The sequence below is a fragment of the Dryobates pubescens genome, chromosome Z (assembly GCF_014839835.1).
Source record: "Dryobates pubescens isolate bDryPub1 chromosome Z, bDryPub1.pri, whole genome shotgun sequence".
Classification (NCBI taxonomy): Eukaryota; Metazoa; Chordata; class Aves; order Piciformes; family Picidae; genus Dryobates; species Dryobates pubescens.
Window position 1 is genome coordinate 15,827,160 of NC_071657.1, and position 25,985 is coordinate 15,853,144.

The 25,985-nt window shown below is 41.8% G+C and overlaps 2 protein-coding genes across 4 annotated transcripts in view; both read left to right on the top strand.

Annotated features, from left to right (window-relative positions):
* LOC128899525 (uncharacterized) overlaps positions 1-2,603 on the top strand; it is a gene marked incomplete at its 5' end in the record, with an annotated part of 56,665 nt that extends 54,062 nt beyond the window's left edge. The window contains one exon of the mRNA XM_054179010.1: positions 2,545-2,603. Coding sequence (XP_054034985.1) covers positions 2,545-2,603 — 59 coding nt within the window. The remainder of the gene's footprint in view (positions 1-2,544) is intronic.
* Positions 2,604-8,287: 5,684 nt separating this feature from the next.
* Positions 8,288-25,985, top strand: part of SNX2 (sorting nexin 2) — a 41,478-nt gene continuing 23,780 nt past the window's right edge. For 2 of the 3 annotated variants that reach the window (XM_054177963.1, XM_054177964.1), the window contains exons 1-2: positions 8,288-8,411; positions 17,524-17,641. In XM_054177963.1, the coding sequence (XP_054033938.1) occupies positions 8,304-8,411; positions 17,524-17,641 (226 nt within the window). In that variant the 5' untranslated portion in view covers positions 8,288-8,303. Of the gene's footprint in view, positions 8,412-17,523; positions 17,642-25,362; positions 25,498-25,985 lie in introns of those variants that run through there. The other variant, XM_054177965.1, reaches the window with a different exon arrangement.

Genomic DNA, 25,985 nt, shown 5'->3' on the forward strand with positions numbered 1-25,985 from the left:
GCAGGAAAACAAGCTTCCTTCACACTGGCTAAAGACTTGGCAGAACAATAGAGTTCTCCCAAAGTTTAAGTTTGTGGTGGGGAACTGAGGAGGCAATTACATTGATTTTTGCTGCATGTCACTTCCATTTTCTTCTATACCTCCAGGCTTTTGGTACGACTCTCCATGAGGGTCTCACACATCTTAAAAGCTTCCTTTCAATCACATTCTCCTCAACTTCCTCCTCCTATCTTCTAAACTAAGATTAGCTTGAAATTTGTAACTCTCTGAAAGACAACATAAACTTTCTTCACCTATCAAGTGATAATATAAAACTATTCTGAGTTCTCATCTTACAAAGTCACAGTATCACAGTATTGCCCAGGTTGGAAGAGACCTTGAGGATCATCGAGTCCAACCTGTCACCACAAACCCCACGACTAGACCATGGCACCAAGTGCCATGTCCAATCTCCTCTTGAACACTTCCAGGGACGGTGACTCTACCACCTCCCTGGGCAGCCTATTCCAATGACTAATGACTCTCTTGGTGAAGAACTTTCTCCTCACCTCAAGCCTAAACTTCCCCTGGCACAGCTTGAGACTGTGTCCCCTTGCTCTGGTGCTGGTTGCCTGGGAGAAGAGACCAACCCCTTCCTGGCTACGGGCAATGAGGTCACCCCTGAGCCTCCTCTTCTCCAGGCTAAACAATCCCAGCTCCCTCAGCCTCTCCTCATAGGGCTTATGCTCAAGGCCTCTCACCAGTCTTGTTGCTGTTCTCTGGACACGTTCAAGTGTCTCGATGTCCCTTAAACTGAGGGGCCCAGAACTGGACACAGTACTCAAGGTGCAGCCTAACCAATGCAGAGTACAGGGGCACAATGACCTCCCTGATCCTGCTGGCCACACTATTCCTAATGCAGGCCAGGATGCCATTGGCCCTTCTTGGCCACCTGGGCACACTGCTGGCTCATGTTTAGGCAGCTGTCAATCAGTACCCCCAGGTCCCTCTCTGTTTGGCAGCTCTCCAGCCACTCTGACCCCAGCCTGTAGCTCTGCATGGGGTTGTTGTGGCCAAAGTGCAGCACCCGGCACTTGGACTTGTTAAATGCCATCCCATTGGACTCTGCCCACCTGTCCAGACAGTCAAGGTCCCTTTGCAGGCACCCTCTAACTGACTAACATCTGCTCCTAACTTGGTGTCATCTGCAAATTTGCTGATGACTGACTCAATCCCCTCATCCAGATCATCAATGAAGATGTTACAGAGGATGGGACCCAGCACTGATCCCTGGGGGACACCACTGGTGACTGGCCGCCAGCTGGATGTGGCACCAAGTCCTAACACACTGAGATGCAGGTTTAGTTATAGGATCTAACAAAATGTGTGCTTTCAGCAGGTGATTATTATTTCTAAAGATGAATACATAGAAGTGGCCTGTTGTAGGTTTTGCCCCCAAATTATTTTCATTATGGGTCTGACTGTGAGAAATTAGATTAAAAGAAATAGTAATATTAAATTCTACCCTGGTGAAACAGTGATGGTAAGGGTTAGGAGGCATTTCTGAACAGTTTCTAATGCAGTCCCAGAAACTAGTTGCAGAAAAAGAGGATCACCTCTAACCTTGTCTCCCAGCTGAGGAAAAAGAAAAACAACTCCACAGCTCAAGCAACTTGGGATTTGCTAAAGAAAAATGTGTACTATCTACATGAAGCCTTTTTTTTTCTGATCAGAGGCATTTTAAAATGGTATCTCTTGATGTGACATACATGGATAGCACCAACAGAGACTGTACACTTATGAATCCCTAACACTATGCCAAAGATCCAGCTTTCTTCCCTTTACTGTTCTGTTTTCCTAAGTACCCTTGTATCATCTAGTTTTGGATGAAAGAATGAAGACCATTCAAAATATTAATATAAACATATAGCTCTAAATAAAGAGTCAAAGAATATGCACTAAAATTAATTGTTATGAATAACATTCATCAGATAAGACTGCATATGAATCTTTAGAGAGACTTTACAATGCTGCAATGTCAAACACAAGGATGTAGAAACCTAGTAGTAAAAAAATGCATTTTGACTTACATTGTTTTGTCATCAAAAGTCTTGTAACATTTTTTACCTCATGAAATTAGATAAAATTAATACAATGCTGAAAAGGTTCATACCTTCTATTGGACCAGCTGCAGACTTTACATTCTCTCAAAGTAGGAAAGCACATCAAGACAGCTTTACATTTACAGAAATGTATGAGTCGACTTAATCATGAACCAAGGGCTTGGGGTTACCTGACTCAAAAGTTTTACTGGCTGTAGCTGAAAAAAATATAATTACTTGACATTTAGGAATCCTTAGGTTTTTAAAATGGGATTAAGACTATGCTTCTCTCTGTGGCCATAACATCCTTGAAAAAGGGTCAACTTCAGGCAAGTACATAGGGGTTTCTTCCAACTGTTGTCTCACCTTCAACTATTTTGGGGCTTTTTAGAGATACGGCTTCTACTTTGGCAAGTGATGCCTCAGATCTAACACCTAACAATATCCTTATATTTGTTTTCAGCAAGACTCCTGTATTGGGATCCTGTGAGCTTTGAGAGACAGTTATCAGTGAACATTTGACTGAAGCCCAAAGCTTCAGCCCAAATCAAGATAACTCAGCCATTGCTGTGTGTCTTTCATCAAGCTGTATGGTGGCTAAGAGAGACAAATTTTAATTTTAATTATTTTTTTCATTAGAAACTATTTAGAAATTACTTCTAACCCTTACCATCACTGTTTCACCAGGGCAGAATTTAATATTACCATTTCATATTTCTTTAAAGATTTGCTGGAAAGCACTCTATCTTTTGTAAAGCACATGCAGTGGAGGACGCTCCTGGCAGCAAATAAATGTTTTAGCTCTTTCTTAGTTCTTACCTACCATTAGTCCTTATGAAGATGGAAAAAAATCTTCTGCATCATGTTACTATTGCAGCAGGGTAAACATACCCAGCTAATTCTGCTAGAGCTTTTTATGTCACTATACTGAAGCATACACAGAAAGGTGGCAGATGTTTCACAGAGTAACAGTCATCATGATCTGAAGTTATTTGTCTGAATGGATGAGTGGGCATGTGCCAAATGCACAGACTTTGCAAATATCTGTGTTTTGTAATTTGTCTTACACAGGCTAACAGATTGCAGAGCTTTACAGGTATGACCAAGTGCAGGCATCATGCAGTCCTTTAAAATATTTTTTATATGGGAAAAATAAAATTTCTATAATTAATCTACTCTACTTCCAAGCACTCTGGTGTTGGTGTTCCCTCACTGCACTTACCTATTTTCTTACAATATCTCTTAGTGAGGAAATACTGTATCAGTATTTCCTGAACATTTCTCTTTTATGACATTTTCATAAGGAAGCTAATGAAATATTACATGTCAATTTAATATAGAGTAGGTAAAAAACTGGTTAGAAAACTTTCTCAATGCTTAGCACCCTTGTGGCCTGAATTTGGAAAATGACAGCCTTCACACTGTTGTATGGTTCCTTTTAAAAGGCACTTAAAATTGACAAGATTATACTTCTCAGTGAAACCTGTTTCTTCATGATAAAAGGAAGCTTTTAATTGTGTAACAACTCCCAAGACTGTTCACATAGGAGATATTTTTTGATTTCTGTATCTTCTCTGAAGGGTTGGACTGCAAAGGCTCCCAGAGCCCACAGTAACTGGGCAGAAGTAGAGCAGGTAGGGTGTGAACTTGTGCAGCAGATGTATTGACTTGGAGAACTGTTGGCTGGTGGGCCAAACCAAGAAATTACCAAGGCTAATCAAGAAATTGTGGGACCTAGCAAGGGCTAACAGCAAAGGGCAAAAAAAGAGAGGGAAAACATAAAATACTAGCCCTAAAAAGGAATGTGAGTAAGGCTAGCGCTGTGCTAATGATGAATGCTGACTAGGAATCTATTGAAATGTCAAGTACTCTAGGGAAAAAAAAAAAAATCCTATCTGTCTCAGGTTTGGTATCCAAATTGGTAAACATTGTAGGTTTTAATTTTACAATCTCTGCCCAGTGCCTGTGTAATGGGCAACAGTCCCACAGAAATACTTTGAAGAAAAAATTAATCAGTGCCTGTGAAACACTTAGATTTGTTAGTGATGAGCCTCAGAGAGAAGCTTGTGAGGAGGCAAATCATTCTGTTTTCAGAGTACAGTTGCAACTGGATATAATAAATGAAGTATGGAGCTAACTGTTAGGACATAATAAGGATAATAAGGAAAAGCATGGTTTGTAACCACATGGTCAGCACGTCTTGGAATCAGGCCTCTTATAGAAATGTTAGCGCTTAACCAGGTAATTAAAGCAGGCACACTGTGTATACATGTGCTGGGTTGAGGCAGCCCCCTCTCTCCCCACCACGGGCAGGAATAAGACACTCAGACAAACAGATTGCAAAAGTGATGAAAGTTTAAATAGAAAGCAGTGAATGTTACAGAGAACCCAAAGCGCAGTGACAAAGAGAGATCCCAAAACAAACCCAGAGTCATCCCATTCCCACCTGAGGGTACACCCGAGACCCTCAGGGCTCCTTCTTCCCCCTCCCTCTGCTGGGCTAGTCTCAGCTGGCCAGGCCTGAGACTGCCCATCCCCCTGTGGCCTTGGGCCTAGCCAGGCCCAAAGCCAGCAGACATCTCCCCCAGTTACCGGCTGGCAGAGGAGGAAGAAAAGAGGCCAGTGCTAGACTCCGCACTGGATCTTATAGTGGTGCAAAGAATTATGGTAGGAAATACACACAATTTCCTGTGTCCATCCCTCTGGGCTGGACTTCTGGACACAGGAAGTGAACACAGCAGGGGGGCACCCAGCTCAAACTGCAACAATACACAAAGGGCTGAAGTAAGTTCCACATGCAAATTCAGCCTTGATGTTTCTACTGTTCAGGTTGTTACCATCCTTCTCACATAGCATTAAAGGTGTGGATTTATTGGCTGCAAAGGAAGGGGTGGCTGCAGTTTCCATTAGAATGCATGGGTAGCTTCCTCTCCCTTAGATTCATAGTAGCATGAGGTAGAGTTGACAGCAAATACTTACTAGTTAAACGACACACACTTACCCATAATAATGGGTTCATATGACCACATAATACCCATATTGAAAGGGAGAGGAGGTTTTGGGGTTTGCAGTAACACATCACAATTTCATATGTGATTGGCTTTTTGCAATCATCCAAAGCTTTCCTGCAGCATAAACAGTTTTCCAATTTATTCCCTTGATTGATTTTCTCTACTTTGGATTCCTCGTCCACCTCAAGTTACAACTTTCTAATCCACAGTTTTTCAAACTGAAATCTCAATTAGATAAAAATACAGGTACTGCAGTTACTTTTGTGTTACTCTGTGGCCCACCTGCCACATAAACTCTCGTAAGTAATTTCTGTGGCTACAGATCAAAAAAAGCATTGGAAAAGTAAGAAACAAAACCCAGCAACTAAACCAACAACCACAAATCAACAAAATAACCCCCCATCCAATTAAAAAATGTTTCTTTGACTCAAGAGAAGCTAAACTTTATATACCTTCCTCAATGAGCAATAAAAATTTTAAAACCACAAAAACCAAACAACAAGAAGCAACCAAACCAAACCCCACCCCCCAACCTCACAGATGACATCTTGTTTGTGCTTCACTTTATCAGCTTCTTCAGCACACTCAGTTCGTGTGATAGAAGACTACTTCAAGGTATTTCAGAGAGCTGATTTATAGTCTAGCTACACAAGCATTAAAGGCATGTATGTGAATCTTGATGAGGTCAGAAAAGTAGACAGTCTAGTGGAAAATGATTAAACACCTAAGTACTATGCTACATTAGGTACACTTGCAAGAAATCTAAAAAATTTAATATATATTATCTTGCTAATCAGAGCAAATAAAATTATGGTGAAACAGCTTAACATACAATGTCAAAGGACACAGAATTACTACTGAGATGATTGAATCATAATTCCTAGATAAAGCATGCACATGCAGGTTATTTGAAGAGCTTCCAAGAACAGCATAGCAGCACACAAACACCAAAAGAAATTGGAAAGGCAATAAGGACGTAATTATTGTGCCAGCCACATAATGTAGATGCCAAAGAGCTGTACTTCGGGATAGAGAGTATTTGCATATTTTAAATTGGACTTTTAAAGTCCTACACTTCTTTTTTTAAATCTTCAAAAGACCACTGAATGTTGTTTAGAGGTATACTGAAACACCAATGAAATAGGTGTTCAGGAATAGGGTAAAAATGTGAATAGAATGTATTTCATCTCATAGTCACTGCAATAAGCACAACCATCACTACTATTCTTGTTTGGTACAGAACAGGGAAACATGAATGTGCTGGAAAATGTCCTAGTCCCAAGAAATTTAAAAGTGCTTTCCAAACTAGTAAATGACAAGCAAGTTATTACAGCTTCTAGTAACAGTGATAAGGCAGCTATGCTGGTCTCAAAATAATACATCCATTCTATAGTAGTAAGTTTTTCTGACCTCAGGAAAACAGGAAAGCTTGACTGTTCCATGTACTTCTGTACATCTAAGGAGATCGATTGTTACTTTTGTTAGAACTTTACTTGATAAATCTCCGTTATTTGGTAACTTTGTTATTTGCAGTTAGAAACCTGAAGTCCCAATTTCAACACAAATCTTGTGAGTGGGATATTTACAAGGTCTTACATAAAGCACTGAGGCATTAAATGTCCTCAGATGTTAGCAGGACAAAGGACACTCTCTTAGCAGTACACATCTCCAAGGAAAGAGCTCTCCACAATTTGTGACATTTTGACCTTAGGCAGTACAGTACTATGTATGCCACTTACATGTTTTCAAGATAAAATGTATTTCTGCATATGCTTACATTTTTTTCATGATGTAATTGGGAAGAGGCCTAAGAAAAACAGTATGTAAACCCACATTCTTTCCACTAGTCTTTACTAGGCACTCTGCAAACATCAGAGAGGTGTCACCCTTGCCCTAAAGAGCTTGTAGTCTGCAGAACAGTCTTTCCTCCCTGAAGAGTACTGCCTCAATTGGATGCAGTTTAGAAAGTAACTTCAACACAGTAATCATTAATGAAGTCTTCACAAAGCATAAACATGCCAAGCAGATGAAACCTGTACTTTATCACTGTGGAAAAATCAAGACACTTTTTGAAACTGATTTTCAATGTAGCAGAAGCCACCACATTCAAAACCTGCCTGAATGCTGTTCTGTGCAGCCTGCTCTAGGAGAGCTTGCTCTGGCAGCAGGGGTTGGACTAGCTGATCTCTAGAAGTGCCTTCTAACCCCTATCACTCTGCGAGTTCTGTGAGCTCAAGCAAGTTTGAGCATCCTAGAAAACACTTCCTATATATACACTGTTGATATCTGTCATTTTTTAAAAAATGAATATTCTAATTTAAAAGTTTGGAAGGATTGATACCTTTGTGAGCTACATCACAAATGGAGTGAGGGGAGAAAAGCAGCTTGGCAATTTAACTTAGGAGTGTGGGCCTGCCAATAGTTTATTTTGACAAGACACATTAGTGGTTGTGAACACAACTGCACCTGACTTGCTTGACTGGTCAGCAAGAGTGGGGCAGAATACTTCTAATCCTCACTCTCTAAATCTCTTAAGATCTCAGCTTAGTTTAAGGAGTGGTTTTCTCACAGAAAAACAGTTCCTAACTCAACAACTGGTAAAAATAGAGAACGTCTTGAAGTTCCTCCCAACTCGGTGGGGGATTGTAATGCTGTATCAGTCTCACCCTACTGACTGTCCGCACAAGGAAGCCAACGTGAAACGTCCCGCAGTGGTTCAGAGGGGGAAAAAAAAAAAAAAAAAGAGGATGCCAGGGTGAGGAGAATGGGGGAAACAGAGCTGCTTCTTCAGCGGGAGCTTTCCCAGGCCTCCTTCCCAGCAAACACTTCACATCCCAGACGCAGGCTCGCACCCACCTCCGGCTGCACCCACGCCGGAGCGCTGCAGGCCGGGAGCCCCCCGGGACAGCCGTTCGTCCACGCCGAGGCAGGGCGCCTAAAATATGGGCAGCCGCAGACGCTGCCCTGGCGGGGTGAAAGCTTTGCGGGATTCTGCCAACAGTGACTGACTTCTCTGAACTATTTCACGGCTACAGCAGCCCCACCGCAGCCTCCGGCCAGACTTTGCCGCTACATCCCCCGAGCAAGGGAAGCAGCCAAAGATGCTTCCAAACTCGGCCCCAGCCCCGGCGCCGTCACGTGGCAGGAGAGGGGCGGGGCGGTCGTCACGTGAGCGTGGGGGCCGGGGCTGGCGGCCGGGGTGGAGGGGAAGATGGCGGCGGAGAGAGAGCCCCCACCGTTGGGGGAGACGCGGCCCACCGACTTCGAAGAGCTGGAAGATGGCGAGGACCTTTTTACCAGCACCGTGTCTACCCTGGAGGTGAGAGCCTGCCCACCGTCGCGGGCCCCGAGCCCCGTGTCGTACCGGTGCCTACCGGGCCCTCCTCTCCCTGGCAGGCCGCCGGTACCGCGCTCGTGACCGGGGCCCCATCCGCCCCCACTTGTCCCCGGCACTTACCGGTCCGGTCTCCAGCACTTGCTGGCCCGATCCCCGGCAATTGATGGACCAGTTCCCAGCTGCGGCCCCATTGCCTGTCTCCCTTCCGGGAACTGCAGCTCTTAGACGCTTCGCTGCCGGCGGCCGGGTGACCTCGGCGCCGCGGGGGGCTCGGTGGTTCCTGTCATGTCTTACTCTGCCTAAAGAAACCGAAAACTCTTTATCCAAGCATTGCTGTGCCAGATAGCCTCTTTCTCTCGTCATACTCCCTTCTTGTATTGACAGAATAATAAATATTTCCGCCTTTCTTCTTGACACACGCCAGTTTCGCTGGACCCCCTCGCACCTTAGATTTTGCCTGGGTTAATAACAGCCCGTTTCCTTTGTTTGGCCTCTCTCTGAGGCTTCCTCCCCTTCCACTTTGCAAAAACTTGTCGAAACTTCTTTCTAAGCCTTCTCCCCCGGAGCCGAAGTGGCTGCTGAGAACGTCCCGTCCAGGCTGCTACCTCCAAACAGGAGAGGCAGTTGAAGGCAGGGTGCATGTATGCAAGGCGTTATGAAACCCCAGTTGTTTAGAGAAATCAGTCTGGAAGATTTGAAAACTTGTAATAAATACCGCTCTAAGCTGTGCCTGTTTTCCATGTCAGGAATGTTGTACCAAAAAAAACCAAACCAAAAAACCAAAACCCAGCAACACAAAAACCCAACCAAAGCACGAAAATCAAAACAACAGAACAACTGAATTAATAAATAGGTCCTCTTTCTGAAAAATGCTGATGTGTTCTTTTATTACACTGGGAGCTTTTCTTGCTGAGTTGTCATATTTCACCTGTGCATTTTGGCGGTACACAGTCACCCGTTTAAAAAGAAGATTGTTTCTGTGCCTCTTTTCCTAAAGAGTTTCCTGTCCCTGACCTTTGCAGTAATAGGATCAGTGCATGTTTTCTTTGTTTTACTCTGGCTGTTGCCTGTCCTTAAACAAACAAACAAACAAAAAACCCCCCAAACAATAAACCACCAATGTACAAAGAGGCTCTTAAATGTATTTTAAAGTTGCTTGTCTTTTTTTCCAGTCACTCTCCCTCTCTCCCCCCACCCCCTTTTTATGGATGCATAATCTGTGCATTATCCAAGAAACGATCTGTGGAAAAACACTGTGAAGGAATAGCAAATGATGTGAACCCACAGTTGACAATAACTGTATTAATAGACCTGTGTGCATCTGTGTCACACAGAGTGTATTGGAGTCTTGTTCTATGCACTAAGAAAGACTGCAGTGTAACATAAATAATGCCTTTACTGATACAGTCCAGAAAGCTGCAAAGGATTGGGATTGATCTAGTGTTTAAGTCACAGTTACAATGAAAAGTCTTCATGTTAAAGACTAAAAATAGTTACTTAAAACTCCTCAAACAAGCAAAGAAATGTGCTTTGTATTGGGGTGGCTTGGCTGACAGTTCTGTTATGCTGCTTTGTGTTTATAGACAAGAAGGAAGAAAGTAGTTAAGTAGAAAGGGGAAACCTTCTTGCTTAAAGAGAGCTTATGAGAAGTTTTGTCAGTAAAGCTTTTTCTTGACATCTAATCAGTTGCAGCATTCAGGGAAGAGCATAATCTTGTGATTTACCTGCAAATTTGAAAGGAAGTGGTCATGAACTTGATCACGAGTTTGAACTCACTGGCTTGGATGTAGATTGTTGATCTCAAGTGCATAGGACACCGTAGTCCAGAGAAGCACAATTATCTCATGGTGTAAGCCTAACTTCTGTCATGAGTGTTATTTTAATCTCGTAAATACCCATGAAGCAGTTGTTTCTAAATGCATTTCATTGTACCAATCATACTGTAATGTCTGTAGGGCTACCTTCATTAAATTAACAGTCTCTTTAGCTGCCAAAGTTGCTTTCATCAGGGGGAACAAAAAACAAATCAAACAAATGGTCTAAGGCAAGACTGTATTTTGAATGTTAATCAGTGGTGGATATCATCTGAAGAAAATTGCTCTTAATTACACGTGTGTGCTCTTAGTCACCTGTAGCATTCTCCCAGCTACCAGGTTTTTGTAGCTCAAGGACTTCTTGAGCCCTAAGTAACATTACAATATTAAATAATCTTCCATGGATTTATCTACATATCAATTTTTCAAGTGCTTGGGTTTTTTGTTTGGGTTTTGTTTGTTTGTTTTGTTTTTTAAAAAAAGATGTCCATGATACACACAACAAGAAGTTTGGGAAGTTATGGGTGTGTTATGAGAAGAATCATCCCCTGTTATAAATTAGTAATCAACAGATTAATAATTTGCTATGTGGTAACATACTAATACCAATATTATGAGAGAACACAAGCAATTGTGTGAAAGTAACTTTTGGTGATGTGGGTCAAAAGGGTGCATGTTAGGTTTTCTGAAAAACAGTATGTTTAGTGTGACTCTTGTTTTATCTTTTCATCCTCCTGCTTCCACTTGCCCTAGTCTGCTTCTTTGCCATCTTCTTTGTTTATCTGTAGCATCACTTTTTCATTTCTCCTGACCTTCTCACTCATTTCTATATTACCTGTCCATGCCTTTCCTAAAGCAGGTGCTCTGTGACCATGTAGCTAAGTTGCCACCTGCTCATTTAAATGGGTATTTTTGTAGTTGTGGTTTTTTCCTGTGATTTTTGTAATGGAAGGATACATGGAGGCATTTGAAAACAGTGAGTAAGCAATAGATGTGGTAAGATGTCACAGGCTGTCAGTGAGGGTAGGGCACATATATAATCTGGTTTATCAGTTTATGTCAAAGATCTGCAGTGTGCTTTTTTTTTTTTTTTAATTAGCACAGAGTGCAAAACATTTGATAGTCTTTAATGATAGACATTGAATTTAACAGTGACAGTTATAGAAGAGGCAGTAAAGACCGTCTTGGAGTATCTGAGAGGAGTATGTTAAGTCCTTCAAAACTGTACTATAACTTTGCAGAACATTAAGTCTATGTCCAAGATTATTTGGTGTAATTCTGTTGGAAATTTCTGTTTAATTCCTTGGTGTTAAGTCCAGGCTGAAGTGAAAGCATGTTGGTGTTCATTCCGATGTGATTGCTTGTCCCTGTGCTGTGATTTACAAGCTTTTGTAACCCTATTTCAGACAATGGGACAGGTTAACGTGAACAACTAGATTAGTACAATGGTCAGTTTTTACCAGCCTGCTGACTTCTGACTGAAGTAGGTTAGGATCAGCTCAGAGAAGTAGTTGAACTGATTTTAAGGGGACCCTAATATTATAAGAAGGGAGGATGTCCACATATCTAGGGCTGTAATTTCAGCCAACAGAACATGTGAGAACATGTTCTTGTTTCTTCATAAGCCAAAACTATAAACTAGTTATTGCCATGGAAAGTAGTGCACACTAAAAGCTGAGTATTTTCTCAGAGAAGTGAGAAAATTGAGCTGCTTGTTGCCATTGCAAACTGGAATGAACCCATAGGCCTCTTACCAGAAACATGTTTTCTAGAAAACAAGTAAAGCAAGACCCTGACTGTCGTGTGTATGTGCATGCCCTGGAAATTGGGTATCTTGGCAGCTGGATGTTTTATCTGATTTTCTTTCAGCTCAAGAGTCACTCAAATTTCTCAGGCCTGTACCTTTCAGGAAATGGGTATGCTTGTGACGTTCTGTGAATCATTGGCATCGAGTTTAAAATGTCTGAATAGCTATGCTGTCTGGGCCATGAGTTTTTTTGTGGTCTTTTTCTTGTCTTATACTCAGATTTTCACTGCATCAGTTACTAACTCCTATGTCAGCCATTTTAATGGCCGTCTCAGCTGTACTTCATAGAGATAGCCAAGCAAACCTGGTGTCCTGTCTTTTACCTTGCACCTGTAGTTGTAATTGAAATATCTTACCATGTTAATATTTGTTTGGTTCATATGTGCTTTTCTTGAGAGACTGAATAGCAGTCTCAGACACGCCAACTGTAAAATTGCCAGACTGTTAGGAAATATTGAGTAGTTTGTTATAGCTATAGCTACAGGACTGTGGCTTTCTAGGATTTCATATTTCCCTGAGGAACTTCCCTCTTTTAAAGATAACTTTTGAAGGTAACAAGCTATAATTTGTTGCAAAACTCTTAAAAGCTGATGCTGTGTTCAGACTAAGAATAGTTTTTTCCTACACAATTTCCTTTTCATGTACAGTTTGTGAAAATATTTAACTCCATCCTTAATTCATGTTATCTGAGAATGACAACTGTTTAAGAATACCAAAAAGGCATTGAAAGACTAATAGTTGAGGAAATACCTTATTAGACTAACAGGTGAGGAAATACCTTATTCAGCTGATAGCTGCTTGTATTTCAGCTGGCATCTGAGCCCCACACAGCTGCTCACTCACTACCCACATCAGGATGGTGGAGAAAACTGAAAGGTTGAAAGTAGGAAAACTTGTGGGTCAAGATAAATACAATTTAACAGGTAAACTAAAAGCTGCACATGCAAACAGTGCATAATGAACTTACTCCTCCCCATCAGCAGGCAGGTGTTCAGCCATCTCCAGGCAACCAGTATTATCATATGTAATACTTTGTTGGAAAGACAAATGCTGTAACTAAACATCCCCTTTGCCCTCTTACATCCCCACAGTTTATCCTGCTGATCATGGTGTTCCGTGGTCCAGGATATCCCTCTGGTTAGTTGGGGTCAGCTGTCCTGAGTGTGTCCCCTCCCAGATTCTTGTGTACTCTCAGCATATTTGCTGATGGGGCAGTAAGAAAGAAAAGACCTTCATGCTGTGTAAGCACTGCTCAGTGATGACTAAACCATCCCTCTGTTATCAACACTGTTTTGATCACAAATCCAACCCTTGAAACTATACAAGCCATTATGAAGAAAGTTATCCCAGCCAAACTCAATACAAACCTGAAAATTTATTTGAAAGGCAAGACATTTTACTTGTAAATCATCTACAAACTGAAACTTTAATATCAACTGCTCTTTAAAAACAGAACTTAAGATTTATAGGAAATATAAATTTATTATATCTTTAGAAATCAACTCAGAACTTGTTTAACTGGAAATCTTCCTGTAAAAGTAACTTCTAGATTTTGTGTCTTGTATACAAATTATACCATGCTGCAGGAATAAGCTTTGCTTCTTGCGCTAAGGTGCCCCTAAGGTCTGTTTATTTTCTTCTTGTGAGTTATTTTCCAGTTGTGTTTTGTAGAAACCAAGGATATATAAAATTTGGAACAAGCTTTTTGTAACTGGTATACTAACTAGAACTGTGAAGCCTGGTGTCCAGTACAGAATTCATTAGTTTTTTAACAGTGCCAGTGGACAGAATCTTTCTTCACTTCAGTACCAGAAAGAGACCTGAAATTCTACCAGGACTAGGTGGTCTGTATTTATTGCTATTCCCAGGAAGAATCTGCTTTCATTCTTCAAAGTGGAAATTGCTTTGTATTAGCCTCTGGGTAACTTGTTGCTTTAGAAACATAAATATTTGAGTTTTCTTATTATGCTGTGCATTGATCAGCTTAAAGTGTTCAAGGTGAATTTTGTGTCTGGTAGAGTTTCTTCTTGTCATTAAGACGCAGGTATAACTTGCCTGATAAGGTACTGATAAGATACAAGGCAATCATCAGTAACCAAAACAGCTACTTTAAATAAAACTGTGAAGATAGGCTGACAGAAGAGCTTGAAGATTCTCCAAGGGCACCATTCATAAATCAAGAGCACTATTAAGGGATGAAGTGGAAAGCTGCCTGCTCGGTGCAACAGGTGCTCAGGAAGGCTTTTGTTGCTTGTGCCTGGGTGTATTACAGCTGTTTTTCATGGAGGTGAATTGACAAGCAGAACTATATGATTGTCTGCATCTATGACAGTATGAGATCCTTTGTGCCCTAAACCTCAAATTTATCAAACTCTGCAATCTTCAGATTTGAGTAACAGTAAAACTGGTTTGGAATGAGTATTTATAATGTTTTCATGAAGAATTTCTTTTGCTGATAAAACTTGAAACTGCTTGAACCTCACAGCTGAAGTACAAGATCTTGTTGCCCTATGGAACACTGCCTTGACAGACAGTTTCTCCCAGAATATGCTATTTCTGAGTTCCAAAAACACTTAAAATTGTTGACTATTATGTGTGACATGCTACTGTCATTTGTGGAATAATGAAACATGTCAAGCAGTGAGGTTTTCTTAATTTTTCTGGATAATTTTGTCTAAATTACTTGCAAGTTTTGTGACACATCTTGAGGATCATACTTCAGAGAGTGAACAAATAAACCTTTATTACCCCAGAGCACATTATTTGCTCTGGGGTCATTTAGGCATTGGTGTAGTGTGAGATGAGAAGCATACGTGTGGCTAGTGGATTGGTTCCTGGTAAGATCATAAACCCTGCTACCCTACATCAAATTCCTGAGTGCTTCAGCTTTGATTTTTATTGCAGGCTCTAGGGCAAAGTCCAACAAGCAGTTTGAAAGGTTGCTGGTTTTGTTGATTATCACTTCAGTTTGTTTATTGTTTCTCTCATGTTATATGTGGGCTTTTCAAAGAGTCATGCCTTTGGCAAAGGGAAGGAGATAAAACCTCTTCTGTCAGCTTGACCAGTTCCTTGTTGCAACCCTGACCTGGTTTAGAAGATTATAATTATTTTTTTTTTTTAAACATTCTTGTACTTGTTTTCATCTCCCTCTGTCTTCAGCAGGGAAAAACATGAGCTAACACCTTTCCAGGGTGAGAGAATCTTGTGTTAAGATGTCCTCAGAAAAACTACTTTCTACTGAGTCTGAATCTGTTTTGCAGATTTTTAAGCATTTTTTGTTTACTTCTTCTGTATTAGAGTTTCTGGTGACAGAGGTTTGGGTAGATGTTGGACCAAGATCTTGCTCTATGCTTCTGGAAGTGAAGCAGCAGTGCTATTCTCCATGTCAGGATGTACAGCGTCCTTGGAGAGCCAGCTTTAAGAAAGGCCTCTATCTTACAATTGTTGCATCTGTTACATTTTTTAGTATGAAAATAAAATCTGGAGTTTTCCAGTGGCTTTTCAGTATTTTTCAGGCTTTTTTCAGTGCCTGCAGTAGCATTTGTTGAAGTGTAGGCTGAGACATTTAGTATCTGTTTTGAATTCTAGTTCTGAGCTTAAATTAATGACAACAGTGTAAATACTAAGAAGCAAGCAGTGACACAATTTACAGATGCTCCCTTCACAGTGCATGCCTTCATGAATAAAGATGGTGCTGTTGAAAACTCCTTAGCTAGCTATCTTGGATGCAGTTGTGAGAAGCACCTTGCATATTTTCTAGTATAATGGCAGTAAATATTTTTGATACTTAGTCAACAAGTATTTTCTAACTGAAGCACTGATCTTCAGTTAGGTGTGTGCTTACTTTGTGAGTAAACTATTTGGTGGTCTAATTTTAGTCTTAATAATAATGATAAACCAGGTTGGAAGAGACCTTCAAGATCATCGCGTCCAATCCCTCAACCAATCCAACCCACCTAAACAACTAAACCATGGCACCAAGCACCCCATCAAGTCTCCTCCTGAACACCTCCAATGATGATGACTCCACCACCTCCTCAGGCAGCCCATTCCAATGGGCAATCACTCTCTCTGTGTAAAATTTCCTCCTAACCTCCAGCCTAAACCTCCTCTGGCACAGTCTGAGACTGTGTCCTCTTGTTCTGGTACTGGTTGCCTGGAAGAAGAGACCAACCTCTGCCTGTCTACAAGCTCCCTTCAGGTAGTTGCAGGGAGCAATAAGGTCCCCCCTGAGTCTCCTCCTCTCTCAACTCCTGCCCCAAGCTTGGTGTCATCAGCAAATTTACTGATGATGGACTCAGTGCCCTCATCCGGATCATCAATAAGGGTATTTAACAGGATGGGGCCCAGCACTGATCCCTGGGGGACACCACTGGTGCCTGGCTGCCAGCTGGATGTGGCACCATTCACCACCACTCTCTGGGCTCGGCCCTCCAGCCAGTTCCTAACCCATCGCAGTGTGCTCCCATCCAAGCCATGGGCTGACAGCTTGGCCACGAGTTTGCTATGGGGAACGGTGTGAAAGGCCTTGCTGAGGTCCAGGTAGACTACATCCACAGGCCTCCCCACATCTACCAGGTGGGTCACCTGATCATAGAAGGAGATCAGGTTGGTCAGGCAGGACCTGCCCTTCCTAAATCCATGCTGACTGGGCCTGATCCCTTGGCCACCCTGTAAGTGCTGTGTGATTGCACTTAAGATGACCCATTCCATTACCCTGCCTGGCACTGAGGTCAGGCTGACAGGCCTATAATTCCCTGGTTCATCCAACCAGCCCTTCTTGTGGATGGGCACCACGCTGGCCAGCTTCCAGTCCTCTGGGACCTCTATTGCCTTACTTTTCCTGAGTGTCTTCAAGTACTTCTCTTTTTCACAGCACAAGTTGTCTTCAGTGGATTAAAAGAATTGTATCTCTGTTAAGAGTAGCTTTCATGTACAGTACAGTATGACCCTCTGTGGCAATAATTAAAGAATTCAACCTGTTGCAAAGCTATCAAAATTTCCTGTGGCCAGTCTAGGATTATTTGGATTTCAATGAAGTGTTTTTTCCATCTCTGAAAAACATATATAGTACTTGAAGATTTCTTATTTAATTTTTTTTTTCTGTGTGCAAACCCAGATTTAAATCCCGTTCTTCCCAAGAGGAACTTAATATTCAAGTTACATTCAGCAGTACTGACAAACTTATTCTAGGTGTTTCTATAGCAGGGTTTCTTCATGTTAATAAAACCTGAGGAAATGGGTGACTTTCTCTCTGACAAAGAAATGAAAAGAGCTGTTGACTAGCTTGTATCCTTTGTTCATTGTTACCGTGCTGGGAGCAGGAAATGGAAATAGCTGATAGGGTTTCCTTTAAGTACATCTTGCCTTCTTTCTCTGTAATGAAAAAATGTTTGTTGCAATAGTTCTTATATACTGACACATGGCAAATGGTTCTCTTGTAATTATTTAATTTTTTTTTTTTTTAATGTAGTCAAGTCCTTCATCTCCAGAGCCAGCAAGTCTTCCTGCAGAAGACCTCAGCACAAACTCCAGTGGTCCAAAGCCAGCAGAAATCATGCTAGATGATGACAGAGAAGACCTCTTTGCTGGTAAACACTCTTTTCTTCTAATATGTCTGCATAAACTGTTTTGCTCTTGGACTGAGAGAAATGTACTTTTTGGGCAAGGAGAATTAAAACTCAAGTGATTTGGCAGCGAGGTACATTTTTTTTTCTTGTGGTAACATTGTAATGCTTGTTACATTAAGTAAATACAAGTTTCTCAGTGGTATGTTCTGCCAGTTCATAGTGTGATAGTGTTAGCTGACTTGTGTTCTGCTGACCATTATAGTATAATTTATCATTATGTAGTATAGTAGTATTTACCATTATGTAATTAACATATTATAATCGTGTGTAAAAACACAGCTTAAGTTGCATTCTTATTTTCTACTTAACAAACATACATAAGAGATCCCAGTCTTTTTTTCAATTATAATTCAGATCATATTGCAAGCTGGATGGTATTTCCTTTTACTTAAGACACTTATTATAATGAAAATATAGCAAACAGGCATATGGGACCAGTCCCATAATGTGACTAGTGCTTGATTCTGTCCCTGTTACTTGACAGTACTGTGTGTTTTGGAGAAAGATGTGTGAAAGTTCTGATAAGTAATCAAAAACCAAAACATTTCTAACCCCTTACCAGTCACTACTTTCCTGTTGGTTTGTGACTACCATAATGGGGGTTATTGTTGCTCTCAATTACACACGTAGGAGGTGTAGTATTTGGAGTATATTTCCTACATCAAAAGATGGTTCTGAATGCTGCTTCTCAATGCTAATGCTGTTCCTGTTACTACATATTGAGTGAGGCAGTTGGCAGTCAGCTTTGAGCACAGTTCTCATCTCACCTTCATTGATTCCATGATGTAATAATTTGAAAGTAAACTAGCTCACAACACTGTTACACTGTATTGACTGCTTTATTAACTCACTGAGTGTTTTAAGAGTGCAGAAGCAGGACCCCAGGCACCAGCCCCTGTGGAACAGCACGTCCCCCCCACACCCCTGAGCCAACTTTGCTCTCCTGAGAGGCTGGTGTGGAGTGGGTGGATACTTGCTGCAGCAGTGGTGTTTTCACTAGAGGGAGGGAGGTGCTGAATCACGTGAGCTTATTCCTGAATTGTTCTCCAGTTAGGTCACAAGGCCAGGGATAGGGATGGTGGAAAGTCAACCCAAAGCTGTTTCAAAAGGAGAGAGGGGCAAGGGAGAAGGGGTGGAGGGGTGGCCCAGTACATCAGGGAGGCTCTAGACACCATGGAACTAGAGATTAAGGATGATCAAGTTGAGTGCCTGTGGGTGAGAATTAGAGGGAAGGCTGACATCTGGGTTGGAGTCTGTTATAGACCACTCAACCAGGATGAAGAGGTTGGTGAATTATTTTATAGGCAGCTAAAGGCTGTCTCAAGATCACCAGACCTTGTTACTGTGGGCGACTTTAACCTGGCTGATATCTGCTGGAGAGGCAACACAGCAGAGAGGAGGCAGTCTAGAAGGTTCTTCGAGTGTGTGGAGGATAGTTTCTTAACACAGCTGCTGAGTGAGCTTACCAGGGGTAAGGCTTTGCTTGACCCTCTTTTTACGAAGAGAGAAGGGCTGGTGGGAGATGTGGTGGTTGGGGGCCGTCTGGCGTCCAGTGACTTCTGGAGGGCAGAGTTCAGGTGCTTAAGGAACTAACTCAGAAGGTACCTTGGGATACAGCCTTTATAAACAAAGGGGTACAGTAGGGCTGGACCTACTTCAAGAAAGAATTCTTGAAGGCTCAGGAACAGGCTGTCTCAGAGTGCTATAAGATGAACTGCCGGGATAGACAGCCAGCCTGGAGGGGCAATGAACTTGTGAACAAATTAAGTTTAAAAAAAGAGGGTGTATCATCTTTGGAAGGAAGGAGAGGTTACCCTTGAAATGCTTAATGATGTTGCTAGGTCATGTAGGAAAAAAATAGAGAGGCAAAAGCCCATTTAGAGCTTAGACTGGCCTCTGCTGTGAAGGACAACAAAAATGCTTTTATAAATATATTAATGGCAAGAGGAGGGCAAGGACGAGCTCCACTCTTTAGTGGACACAGAGGGGAATATTGTAACTAAAGATGAGGAAAAGGCAGAGGTACTTAACACCTACTTTGCCTCAAATTTTAATAGCAGGACAGGTTGTCTTCCAGACAGCTGGCCTGCAGAGCTGGCAGATGGAGTCAGGGAGCAGTACAGTTCCCCTGTAATCCAGGAGGAAGTAGTTAGAGACCTGCTGAGCCCCTTGGATTCCCCACAAGTCCATGGGACCGGATTAGATCCATCCTAGGGTGCTGAGAGAGCTGGCAGATGAGCTGGCCAAGACTCTCTCCATCATTTTTCAACATTCCTGGCTCACTGGAGAGGTCCCAGATGACTGGAAGCTGGCCAACGTGGTGCCCATCCACAAGAAGGGCCGGAAGGAGGAACCAGGGAATTACAGACCTGTCAGCCTGACCTCAGTGCCAGGCATGGTAATGGAGCAGGTCATCTTGAGTGCAATCACACAGCACTTACAGGATGGCCAAGGGATCAGGCCCAGCCAGCATGGATTTAGGAAGGGCAGGTCCTGCCTGACCAACCTGATCTCCTTCTGTGATCAGGTGAGCTGCCTGGTGGATGTGGGGAAGGCTGTGCATGTGGTCTACCTGGACTTCAGCAAGGCCTTTGACACTGTCCCCCACAGCAAACTCCTGGCCAAGCTGTCAGCCTATGGCTTAGACTGCAGCAGTCTGTGCTGGGTAAGGAACTGGGTGGAGGGCCGAGCCCAGAGAGTGGTGGTGAATGGTGCCACATCCAGCTGGCAGCCAGTCACCAGTGGTGTCCCCCAGGGATCAGTGCTGGGCCCCATCCTGTTAAATACCTTTATTGATGATCCAGATGAGGGGATTGAGTCCACCATCAGTAAATTTGCAGATGATACCAAGCTGGGGGCAGGTGTTCCCTCTACAACTACCTGAAAGGTGGTTGTAGACAGGAAGGGGTTGGTCTCTTCTCCCAGGCAACGAGCACCAGAACAAGGGGACACAGTCTCAAGCTGTGCCAGGGGAGGTTTAGACTCGAAGTGAGGAGAAAAGTTCTTCACTGAGTGAGTCATTCGTCATTGGAATGGGCTGCCCAGCGAGGTGGTGGAGTCACTGTCCCTGGAGGTGTTCAAGGGGAGATTGGACGTGGCACTTGGTGCCATGGTCTAGTCGGGAGGTCTGTCAAGACAGGTTGGACTTGATGATCCTTGGGGTCTCTTCCAACCTTAGTTATACTGTGATACTGTTGATCTGTTGGAGGGTAGGAGAGCTCTGCAGAGGGACCTTGACAGGCTGGACAGATGGGCAGAATCCAACAGCATGAGATTTAACACATCTAAGTGCTGGGTTCTACACACTGGTCACAACAACCCCATGCAGTGCTACAGGCTGGGGTCAAAGTGGCTGGAGAGCAGCCAGGCAGAAAGGGACCTGGGGGTACTGGTTGATGGTAGGCTGAACATGAGCCAGCAGTGTGCCCAGGCAGCCAAGAAGGCCAATGCCATCCTGGCATGGATCAGGAATAGTGTGGCCAGCAGGAGCAGGGAGGTCATTCTGCCTCTGTCCTCAGCACTGGTTAGACCACACCTTGAGTATTGTGTCCAGTTCTGGGCCCCTTAGCTTAGGAAAGATGTTGAGTTGCTGGAACATGTCCCTAGAACAAAGCTGGTGAGGGGTTTGGAGCACAAGCCCTGTGAGGAGCAGCTGAAGGAGATGGGCTTGCTTAACCTGGAGAAGAGGAGGCTCAGAGGAGACCTTACTGCTCTCTACAACTACCTGAAGGGAGGTTGTAGCCAGGTGGGTGTTGGTCTCTTCTCCAGCCAACCTGTGACAGAACAAGAGGACACAGTCTCAAGCTGCACCAGGGGAGGTTTAGGATGGATGTTAGGAAGTAGTTCTTCATGGAAAGAGTGATTGGCCATTGGAATGTGCTGCCCAGGGAGGTGTTGGAGTCACCATCACTGGAGGTGTTTAAGAAGACACTGGATAAGGCACTTGGTGCCATGGTTTAGTTGATAAGACAGTGTTGGGTGATAGGTTGGACTTGATCTTGAAGGTCTTTTCCAACCTGGTTAATTTTATTCTGAGAGAAAAAGAGAATATAGAGCACTAATATCTCTTCTTTTATATTTATGTTGTCTGATCTTGGGACATAAAATTATTAACAGTACTTTGGCAATGAAGCTTTCTAATACTACTGATTTGGTTGTTTAGCCTCAGTAGAAAAAGCCAGCTTTTTAACCATAGAGACATCTGGAGTGGGTATTTTAAGAGAGCAAATTCTCCTTTGGATCATAGTGGCTGGAGTAAATAGTGAGAAGAACTAGACAGAAGGAACAAATATTAGCAGCCAGATTGTTTCAGCTGAAATGAATACTGTGAGAAAAACAGTACTGATTTAATGACTTTGAGTTTTGTGTTGGAGACATTCTTTTAAATGCATTCAGTACTGAAATGAAAGTATCTAACATACTGCATGTCTAACACAACTGAGACTGGTCTGTAAATGCCAATTTTTATACAGACAGAGGCTAGTAGAAACTCAGATGGGGAAAAAACAATAATGATTTATCGAGCCTCACTCAAAATATGGCATCTTTCACAGTATTCTATTCTAAGCAGGAAGTTTGCATAATGCAGTTGTACCCTGGTGATGAACTTCTGTCTTCATATTGCTGTCAGCACAGGCATTGTCAAAAACAATGTCTAATTTGTGGTCCAGTTCTGTGCATTCACAACTGTTGTTTTTGTGGTTTTTTTTCCTTAGGGCTGTTTTGCTACACAATGATATTAATCCGTCTGGTTATCTTTCTGATACAGTGAATAGAAGCAATGTGAAAGGGCAACATGAGATACCTGTTTTCTTGCTTCCAGCATGATTGAATAAGCCCTGGCTTTCTAAGTCCTGAAAGCAGGACTTAGTTTACAAGTGAGTGTAGCTGAAATTTTTCCTTCTTCCTGTTGGAATTCCAAAGAAGCCTATCTTGTCACAGCTTTTAGGAAGACATAGAACAGACTGAAGTTCCATAGTTTTCTAACTTACACTGTTCCTTCATAGTGAGTTATTAGGCACTAAAATCCTGGTAAAGAAAGTCCTGTGGGTGCTTCCTGGAAGGAGGGACACTTATGATTTAAGGGGATAAATAATTTTGCAAACTTGTTGAAAATGTGAAAGTATGCCCTTTAGCTATTGTAGGCTTGATAAGTCTTCTTCATTAGTCCATTTACTAATGCAACACAGTAGAAAAGGAGATGAGTGAGAACAAATTCTATTATTTCCTGTATTGTTTTAATGCAATTAGAACACGGGATATTTTTAGCCTTTTTAAACTGTACTGAAGACATCTTGGCTGTTGGTTTTGGAGCACCTATAGGATAATATATGCAATAAAAACATTTTATATGTACATTACCTTGTCTCTGGTGACTTGTAAATGAGCTATTTAAACTGGGTTTCAAAGATGGAAGAAAATGAGTTTTCCAGCTGTCATTGAAGACCAGTAGATTTTGGTCTTGCATTCATTAGTATTGTGGGTTTTAGTCTGTGAAAAAGCAAACTGCCTTGCTAAACCCATTTAAGGATTTTCACACTTTAGAATAAAAGTCAGTGTGTTGATTATTTGGCTAAATAAGAATTGCTTTATCTTACCTGGTAGAGTTCTTAAATGTGGAGGTCATAATGGTCGTTGCTGCAAACCAGGAGTTATTAAGAGTATCTTGATGGGCTTTGAGAAGGGTCTTAAAACCTGGCTGTACATAAGCTTTTACTGTTGAATGAATAACTAGGTAATGAATTAGCCTTACAATATGTTGGTCCAACATTCTGTGTGTATCCATAGAAAAATGCTGTGGACTGCTTGTGCAGGACATGGTTGGCTGTGCCCTGTGCCTCTGGTGTTCACGGATGATGAGCAGATGTATAGAGTTATATTATTACTCTATCACCATTTTCAGAAAAATGGAATATTATCATTTTTCCTCTCCCCATACCTGGAAAAATATTACTTTTTGTGTTGTTTTGGAGTTTTTCAACTCTGAAAGGTGTTTGGGAATGGATCATATGCAAGTACCTAGCTTCGGTGTCCTGGGGGCAAGTCAATATGTTGTACGAGGGGTAGTATGTGTGATTTTACTGGGTGGGTATTTTTTGTTCTTTTTCAGGTTGGGGTAAGTTTGTGTTAGGCTTTTTTCACAGGAGTTGATACAGTAAAGAAATGCTGATGCTGTGGACCAGACAAGACATTTATGTTAAGACAGCTGAACAAAAGTTTCTATCTGATGATGCCTTTCAGGCTGTAGTCATGTGGCGTGTCTTTTCAGAAGAGTTCAATGTATATGCCTTGCTGCTTTTTAGAAGCTGGTTGTTCAGTTCCGAGTCTTTTCTGCAAGGAACCAAATGCACAAAAGCATGTAAATGTACAATGTTGAAGTCAGAAAGCAGGCTTATTAATGAACAACTGTTCTGTTAAAACTTTCTGTCCTCAATAAGATTATGATTAGTACTCCTGGTATAATAGTAAGGGTCATGGGCTGTGACTTAGCTGTAGCAGCTCTCATAATCCATTCATTTAGGATATCCATCTTTGAAGCATTACTACATCTGGAGAAGCCTTTCTTAATAACTCATCTGCTGTTCTGGACAACCGTTTCTACTCCAGTTTGATCCCATATTTACATGATCATCTGAGTAAACTTTCAAAGATAATAATCCAGTTTGAACACTCAAGCCATGTCAGAGTGTTAGAGGTCTGACATTTAGAAGTGTGACCAGTGAAAAATACCTTACTCAGCTGAAGTAAGCTGCTCATGAAGAATTGCAAACTTATACTTTCTAGCATGATGGCAAAAAGTGAAGAAACAAGATCCTTGTGATGCTGAGATTGAGCCCCATGCTTGAGTGCTCATAGAAACCTGGAGCAGTTGGCTGCAGAATGTTAAGCATAAATAGTTTTCAGCAGGAGGATGGAATATTTTCTTGTTCTATTGGAGCTAAGCATTTTGACAGTGTTCTATAACAGGCTGTTAATAGATGGTAAAGTGTAGGAGTCAGGCAGCATTAGATTGGTGGGGGCACTTGGTATGTGCTCATAACTGCCATAGCTGTTGGAATATTGGTTATTAGTGCTTTGCTCCTAGAAGTTCAGAAGAACAGTTTCCTCTTGTTAGGCAAGATGAGCTTATGGTTTTGAAAACTTCCTAGAAAAGCAGGACATCTGGATCTTATTTTTTAATGGAAATATTATTACAGAATATTTAAAAATCAAAATAAAGCCATGGCTTAATACCTAAGGGGTATTAGGTATTTTCAAGGGAAAATTTAAAATGAATAAGTCAAGGAAATGTTTCTGAAAGTGCCTACATTCTACTCTGACACTATAAAAAGTCATCTTTCCATGGGGAAAAAAAAAAAAAGAATCATCAATGAAACTTTCTGATCTAGGCCATGTCATCTGATTTCTGAAAGCAAGAGAATATATGTTAGAAGCATAAATGCCAGAATTCATCAACACAAACCTGTTTCATGGGAAATGGATCTTCAATTTGATGTACAATGCAAAGATTGCTTTTCCAATGGCAAAACAAATAACTAGAAAGTATAAGAGCCTGCTTTTGCTTTATAAAGCTAATACTTTCCCCGCCTTCAGAATCTTCTGATACTTTGTTTTGAACAAAAAGTACAACATTCTTGTCTTTGTCATACCCTTCCACTACCTTTTCCATTTCACTCTTCTAGATTTACATAATGTCCTGGATGCATACAAACTTGGGGGTGAGAGGTAACAGGAGGGAGGATGGCATAAATTCTCCTTTCTTCTTCCTAAAAGAACTTGACATGCTGCTATGAAACAAACAGAAACTATTTTCTCTGGTAAGTTCTTCCAGGAAAACCAAAAAGGAAAGCCAGTAGGCAGCACCTTTAAAAATTTGCTTATGCCCAACCTAGCTGGAGTTGCACAGCTTGAGAAATACTGGTGTGGAGGAAGTATAATTCTGGTCTTGCTGGAAGGAAATGTCCTTGCATTTCCAACAACTTGTTCCTGCCTCTTTTTTGTATAAAACTATTGCAAAAGCTTAGCAGTAGCTTCAGCAGTCTACTAAACAATAGCCGGGGGCTAATCCTGGATGGAGTTCATATGATGCGTGATGTAGATCAGTTTAAAATCCTAATGGATATGTGGATACAAGTCTGAGAAGTGCTGGGAAGGAGTCTGCTTCTGTTTGGCCTGAGAGGAGTGCTGGTTTGTTACATTGAATTCCCAGCTTTTTTGTGAAGTTATACTTTACAGTAACAGGAAAGTGAGAAATCTGAATTGAATTCATGATTTGAATTGCTTCGTGATTTGTTTTACATAAGAC